Source organism: Corvus cornix, chromosome 9, assembly GCF_000738735.6.
Source record: "Corvus cornix cornix isolate S_Up_H32 chromosome 9, ASM73873v5, whole genome shotgun sequence".
NCBI lineage: Eukaryota > Metazoa > Chordata > Aves > Passeriformes > Corvidae > Corvus > Corvus cornix.
In genome coordinates, this window is record NC_046339.1 from 13,728,601 (window position 1) to 13,736,447 (window position 7,847).

Genomic DNA, 7,847 nt, shown 5'->3' on the forward strand with positions numbered 1-7,847 from the left:
TCTGAGCTCCCTGGAAAAGTTATCTCTAATTAGAGAAATTATGGGTGCCCTCAGGATGCTGGAAAGCATCTTGCTGTGAGCCAGCCCTCAGCAGCTCAGGGCACACAGGGCAGGTCACAGGGAGCAGGGCTGGGCAACCTGTGCTGAGGGGCTTCTGGCCACCCTGTGTGTGAGTCCAGGCCAGCTCCAGCCTTGTCACACAGGCTCTGTGCTCACCAGCTGTCAGAGCAGATCAGGTGCCCTCCAAGACCACATCTCCTCATTTAGCTTCATCTGCGGTGATTCCTCTTTGCGTATTCTAAGGCAGCTTTATGATCAGCATGCTCCACGTGTGGGACCATCAGGAGATTCCTTTTGGGTCCTCACTCCTGACCTGAACCGAAGTACTGATACAGTCACATGAAGAATGATGTTATTCCAGCTTTGATCCAAGAAGCTTGCTGCTCTTTTGTCCTGATATTTCTGGCGTTTTTTCTGTTTTTTTCTTCTGTAGAATCTCAGGGACAAGCCAAGCCAATCTTGAAGGATTACCTGCCTGGTTCTTCTGACATTCCTCAACAGAATATGCCTGTTGAACCAACAAGTCTCTGGAAGCAAACGTCACACGCTCATAACTTGCCACCTGGTCTGGAGTACCTGAACCAGGTCCTGAACCTTTCTGAATGTTAGAATTGTTATGTTTTCCTTTTACATTGCTTTGATACCCTGGAGGATGAGGTTTGGGTTTTTCTCCTTGGGGGAGGGGTAGTTTGAGGTGGGGAGGCTTTTTTGTTGTTTGATATTACTATGAAATAAGGAACATAAGAGAAACAAGCTTTTTCTTCATTGCTACCATTCACTTTATAGAAATTAGATTAACCTAAGTCCAAGTGGCTACAAACTTGAGTTAACTCTGTGTGGGGAAGAAAGTGCTAATGCCTGAGAGAGGAAGGTGCTTGGAAATGGAAGCAGAGAAGTAGGTCATAGGTGGGGAAGAAAAATGAACTCTTAAGTCATCTCCAGCCTACTGCTAAAGATGTGGCTGTTCCTTTTGCTCTGTGAAACCTCTCAGCTCCTGGAGCTCAGAGCACTGATTGTCTGCAACTCTGCTCCAGAAGTTTCATCTTTCCCTGAACATTTTTAGCAGGGGGTCACTCCCTGCTGTTGCTTTGACACTGACTGAGGTTTGCATTTCACATGTGGCTGGATTGTGCCACTCTTGCATGCTGAGTAAGGTGTCGCACATTCTGCCTGGTATGGGTGGGGACAGAATCAGGCCCCCAGCGTAGTCAGATCATGGTTCTGATACATCTCTGCTGTGTTTGCATTTTGGTGATGCTGGGCAATGTTTACTTCACTCAAGATGGGTATTTTAGGCATACATTATTTCTGGTAGTTTTGTACAGAAGCAGAAATGGAGCGTATTTTATATTTGGAGCTAAGTTACCTAGATACCTAATGAAATGGGGAGACTGTTCAGAAACAGTCTTTCATGTGGAGTGATGATTTTCATTTCAAGATGCTCAAACACAAAATTAAAGGTGTTGTCAATTACATGAGCGTTCGCTTACAGACTGTGGAAGCTACATTTTTTAGTCTAAAAGTGATTGTGATAGTAAGTACTTGGCAGGTTACGTATTCAGGCTCCTGTATGAACGTGAATTACACCTCAGATTTACGCAGATTATGTGGGCAAGCAAATACTATCACTCCATTTTATGGAAGCTTTGCATCTGACATTAAGACAAAAGAGCAGGTCACTCTCAGAGCTGTAAGTGGAACTGAAGACCTCATTCATGCGTGTTCTTGGCCTGTGCTGCAGCCTTGCTAATTATTCTCAATTTTCTCTGCTATGAAAAGTGGGAAGCATGTGTGCAGTGCTGATTGTTGGCGTGTACCCACAGCTCGAGTTTCTGTGCATTGCAGAACGTTTTGGTGTGTGATGCTGAAGCCACACTGGCTGTGTGACTAATGAAACAGGCCCCTACAGGATAGGTGGGAACATAAAGGAGATCCCACCAGCAGGGAGAGGGCTGCCTGCAGAATGTATGTGGGATTCACAGCTGCTGGGGTAATCCCTTGGGATTTATCCTCATGGACTAAGAGATTTTCATGTAATTAGATGCTCAAGTGAAGATGTTTCTAGCAGAGCTTGGAATTATTTATGCCACTGGGAAGACTTCTGGAAGATTGTGCGTCATTCTAGTGCTGTGTGTAATGGAGGAAGGTGGGTCCAAACTGGAACAGGCACAGAGAGGTGCTACTGGAAGGGTATGGGGAATAGAGAACCTCCTTTAAAACAGGACTCCAACTGTTTCGTCTGTAGACTAAAAACAATACAATTGGAGAGGAAACCATGGCTGAGTGCCTAGGAGAGTAAACTGTGGGAAAGAGATATATTTAATTTATAGAATGACATTACTGGAAGAAAGATTATATAGAGAATGGTTGTGAATAAATACAGAATAACAAATAGAAATTACATTCTCCAGCAGGAGTGGGCAAGATAACTGGATAGATTTGAGAAAGCTGATTATATTTCTCAATAAGACCATGGTATGTTTGAAATAAGGATCCAAATTTAGTCAGTCTCAGAGACATCCCTACAATTTTACTCTAAATAGAAACCCAGGGATTGGATAAGAGGAAAGGAAAATATGTTTGCTGTAGGTAAAGGCTAGGTAGAAATATTTCACTCTGCAGACCCACACCCAGAGTCAGTTCAGGTGAAGGAATGATTCCAATCAGCTGCTTGAGGTGCACCAGAGAAGGGCAGAAAACTGCTTCTGCCTCAGCAAGCACAAGCCATGTTTTCTGTCTATCACTCTTTAAATAATTTTCTATGAAAAAAGTTACCTAAACCTCATTATTATCTTCTAGATTACAGCCATAACTCAAAGAATTGTTCAACATCCATAACAAAAATTGAAGGAACCTTTTCCCACAGCAAGAATAGACAGGTGAAACCTTGGAGAAGAATTGTCTGAGTAGCTCAGCTGCATGTTGTGCCACCATTCAGGTTTAACCACTTTTGTAAAAAACTTCTGCATTTAGAATTGGTTAGACTGATCAGATATAAATTTGATGCCAACAGAACTGAATACTGAGAATTAGCTGTGTATAAGGAATTTTAACATATCTGAGCTCAAGAGGACCAGACCCTTGTTAAACCAAAGGGCTTTGGGTGCTTTCAAATCCAAGTGCAGAATTCCCTCAATCCACAAATGCCCCAGTAAAAATGCATCAGAATAACTGCCTTGCAGAAACCAGTGGAAGGCAAAACAAGGATAACAAGTGGTACTGCTGTGTTGTCTCTACATTGTTTACATATTGTGCACAGCAAACCAAGACACAGACCAAAATCACTCAAAGCTTTTAACAATTCGGGCCCATTAATTTTCTTTTCTCTGTGAAAGTCTACATGAGGCAAAGAAATCCATATTAAAATCAATACTAAAATATTAAAATAGCCCTACCATCTTTAACTTGTTTATTCTCTTTCCATCAGCAGAGCCCTCCCCATGAGCTCCAAGAGCTCTCTCACGAGACCCCAACAACAAACAGCAAAGAGTTTTGGGAGAATATTTTTACATCTAAATATTTATTATTATTTCAATTACTGGCATACACATTTCAGAGATTAATGAAAGGGATGAAGAAGTTCCTCTTTTTACCAGCTTTTCTTTGCAGCCTGAACTAGCTGCAGGAGCTGACTAGAAGTGACAAATGGCTGCAACAGTTTGAATACATACCAGGCGAGATTTATCAATTTTAAAATATCCAGGCACTGGAGAGCTGTGACATGCTGGTCTCAGAAGGTCGCTGTGTGCTTTGTGTCTGCAGCTGTGAGTAATGGCCACACCCTGTGCCAGGCATTTGCCCATCAGGAAAAGAGATTGGTAAAGCCTAAAACTGTCACATAAAACAAGCATAAAAAGTCACATAAAACTGAAAGGTAGTCTGAAATTAAGTCTTGCTGGTTTTATAATGCTAACAACTGTTCTCCAAGAAAGAATAATGTCAGAGGGATGATAAGCACAGCAAAGCTGGGTATCATGGCAAGCAGTTTTTCTTCTGCATTTTTAACCAGCTCATGGGAGAAGATAGTTTCAGCCACCTGAAGGTTTTGCTCTTGCTTTGCTCATTCTGGTACCCTGGCATGACCATTTGCCAGATTTAGGGTGAAGGGGTCTTGTTCCTGAGATCAGAGTGTTAAAGCTGGTGTGTGCTGTCGTTGGCATCCCCTTACTGCCTTGCTGGGCTGCTCCAGCAGGGCCCTTTGGGATGTGGCCACTGTACATTTTGAGCTTGAGCCAAGGCTCACTCACTCCTGCACTGCCATGGTGCCCAGCACCAACCTTGTATCTGGGGTAAGGGGCTTCCCCTCTGCCAAAGAGGAGCAACAGGAGCAAGAAGTGAATTCTGCTGCTTGCACACAACTTTCTGTTGCTGTTGTCTTCTTATTCCCCCAGTGAAGATTATTTTTCATTAAACATGTGGGTGAATTACATGGCCACAGCACAGTAATGTCACATTCCTCAGCCATAATTTCAGAGAGAAGTCTGAAGTGTGACTTGAGCAAGCCTTCAGGCACCCAGCCTGTGCACCTCTGGAAGTAAAGAAATCTTTGTAACAGGAAGGTGAGCAATAAAAATAGACAGATGACCACTGGCAGCCCCAGACCTATCCAAGACCCACCATCTTGTTTATTTTTTTTTTTTAAACAGCTGGACCAGATAATTATTCATCAGCAAGTGGAGCTTCTGGAAGGTATGATGCAATCCTTGTCACCCTTTAACAGTGCTGGTACATGGGTGTCTCCAAAAGGCATCCAAGTCTTGCCCCCAGCTCACTGAAGTCACTGTGAACCCTCCTGCTGCCCTTGTGTCAGGCTGTTCTGTAGTGATAGTGTGGGGAAGACTCACTTTATTGTTTGCCAGTTCTACAGCAAACCACTGCGGGGTGAGTAATCTCTACAACAGTCTTAAATTCTCTCCCTCAGACAACTCCCTCTCATCTTTACAATCCATGGAAAAATTTTTTGCCTTTAACAATAACTAACATACTATGAGAAACAAAGCAAATAGAGAAAGGAAGGTCAGAAAACAGAAAATGAAGCAAAAGGTTTTCTAATTACTTAGTTTCTCAGAATTGCAAAGTACTGAACAGTTATTAAGTTCTGCCAGTTAAACATTGTCAAATGTATTTCTCCCATTCAAAATGGTTTTGGCCTGATTCTCAAATGATCTGCTGGGTGAAAGCTTTCTCATTGAAGTGGGTCAGTCTCAGGATGTTACTTTTCACAGATGATGAAGTAAGAAAAGCCCCAAACAAAAACTCAGGATCTGAATTCTCTTTTGTGATATGTACTTTAGTGTACAGCAAATCAAAGTGTGAATTAATTCCTTCAAGATAAAGACCTTGCACTATTATTTCCTTATACTTGTATATTTTCTTTGTGTTGCTACTTCAAAACAATTTTTTAAACAATCTTTCTCATAGACATTTAGAATAAATGCTCATATATGTATATATCCACTAACATTATACTAAGGTAGTAAAAAACATTATATAAGTTAATGTTCTACTTGTTTTGCTTTATTAGCCATACTCGGCACAGAGACCTCCAGCAAATATGAGATAAAAAACCATTTGGGACAAAGAGTTTACTTTGCAGTAGAAGAGAACGGCTGCTTTGACCGCCAGCTGTGCTCGCCTATAAGGTCTTTCACCATAAGGATTGCGGATAACACGGGACGGGAGGTGATCCGAGTCATCAGACCCTTGAGGTGCAACAGCTGCTGGTTCCCCTGCTTCCTGCAGGAGGTGAGGGAATCCCAAATGCCTTTTGTCCCAGCATCTCGCTGTGCAGCTCCTCGAGGGTGGCAGGAAGGAGTTCAGTTCATAAATGAGTTCTGTTCCCAGTGTACCTCCTCCCTTCCATGGGACCTGGCTTTGCTGACATCCCACACAAAGCTTTGGTGTCTGATGATGTCTCTCCAGTCTAACACCCAAAACACTGCCTGCCCTGACACAGAGAGAGATCACGCACTGGGCTCCAGGAGGGTGAAGGATGGAAACTCTCTGGAGGCCACTGGGGTGAGTGGGTGTGGCTGGGAAGCCGCTCTCTAAGGAAGCTGAGGCTTCACTCTGTGGATCTGCCTCTTCAGGGCCATATATCTCTGGGAAATTGCAGAACATGGATGTAAGCTGCTTGGAGTGAAAAATGCAGATCCCATATAGCATCAGGTCTTACCCTCCGTGTTTTTTGACTCTCCTTCACTCAGATATCTTTCTTGTGTTACAAAAACGTTTACAGGTTATCTCATCCACTTACCTTCCTAGCACTGCATCAGGATTTTTAAAGAGAAGGTCCTTTGGTAGTACAGCTGCTTAAAAAAGCTTATAGGATACTCTCTGAATACAGTAACAGTTTTTTTCCCAGTTTAGAGATTTTATAGTCTTATATCGTATGTAAGATTTTGGCTTCTGGTGCGGCTTTTGAGCTTCATATTGTCCACTATATTTAAAAACACCATTAGACAGTTTTGCAATATCCAGTTCCATGTTTGGTAACATGGTATGTTACTGTATTTGGTAAAGAAATATTTTGTCATTATATAAACAATACTCTATCATGGAAAAATAAGTCAATATAAAATCAGCTAAACACATTTTTTGTTGTTGTTTTCTTTTGTTTGCTAGTTAGAAGTTCAGTCCCCACCAGGTACAATAGCTGGGTACGTTGTACAGAACTGGGACCCTTTTCTGCCGAAGTTTACTATACAGAATCAAAGTAAAGAAGATGTATTAAAAGTAATTGGCCCATGTGCAACCTGTGGCTGTTTTGATGATGTTGACTTTGAGGTATGTTTTGTACAAGTGTTAACAATTTAAAGGTTTTACTACTTGGAATAAATTTCTCAGATGAGAGGGAGAGTGGGAGATACTTGAAGAAACCCTGAACAGAGTTTCTGATGTGAACAAAGTGCTTTGCCTTAGTCAAGAATCATAAAGGAATTTTTGGGTTTATCAACTCATTATCCAAATCAGAAGACTCCAGTGCATACTGTCTGAAATTTCAGTATACTCTGAAAAACAATGCAGGTGGCTATCCTCTCTCTGCATAATGGAGAGGATATCTGTCCCCTGAGGGGACAGTGGTCCACAGCAGTGTGGCTAGGAGAGTATAAAAAACATGAGACAGGAAAAACCCACAGCACTGTGAAAGAAAGACAAAACTGGCATAAACTTTCACAATTGCTTTCTCCCACTTTTTGTCAGCTCTAAAGATGCTGATGTTTCCAAACTTGAGACCCTTTCTTGTGTGCCACTCGTAAAGGGTTTTGACACTAATAGAACATTGCAGCAATAAGAATAAAAGGAGAACCTGACAACTATAGCATACTCTGCATGTCAGGACAGAGTCATTAATTCTGTGGAGATGTCATCAGTGTGTACTTGATTTGTTTACATCTATGTCTGTTCCTGTTTTTTCTTTGTGCAGGTAAAAGCTCTCAATGAGATGACAACGATTGGCAAAATTTCCAAGTATTGGTCTGGATTTGTCAACAACATCTTTACCAACACTGCCAACTTTGGGATCCAGGTTCCTGTAGATCTTGATGTGAGGATCAAGGCAGTAATGATTGGTGCTTGTTTCCTCATTGTAAGTGTGCAAGGTGGAGAGGCAGACCCATAGAGACCTGCAGACCAGGGCCAAAGGGGCTCTTGCTGTCAGCTGAGAGCTACAAAATGCAAGTGCAGTGGAAAGCCAAACCCAATATCTAAAAGATAAATTAACTGAAAAACTTCTAATTTTTATGTTTTTGATTTTAAAAAAGGTGTTTAAATTTTTGTTTATTAAA

General features: G+C 41.9%; 1 protein-coding gene across 4 annotated transcripts in view; it reads left to right on the top strand.

The window, feature by feature from the left end:
* Nucleotides 1-7,847, top strand: part of PLSCR5 (phospholipid scramblase family member 5) — a 75,529-nt gene that overhangs the window by 63,422 nt on the left and 4,260 nt on the right. For all 4 annotated transcript variants that reach the window (XM_019289917.3, XM_039556947.1, XM_039556949.1 and 1 more), the window contains 5 exons: nucleotides 494-645; nucleotides 4,707-4,749; nucleotides 5,585-5,805; nucleotides 6,685-6,846; nucleotides 7,487-7,648. In XM_019289917.3, coding sequence (XP_019145462.1) covers nucleotides 494-645; nucleotides 4,707-4,749; nucleotides 5,585-5,805; nucleotides 6,685-6,846; nucleotides 7,487-7,648 — 740 coding nt within the window. The remainder of the gene's footprint in view (nucleotides 1-493; nucleotides 646-4,706; nucleotides 4,750-5,584; nucleotides 5,806-6,684; nucleotides 6,847-7,486; nucleotides 7,649-7,847) is intronic.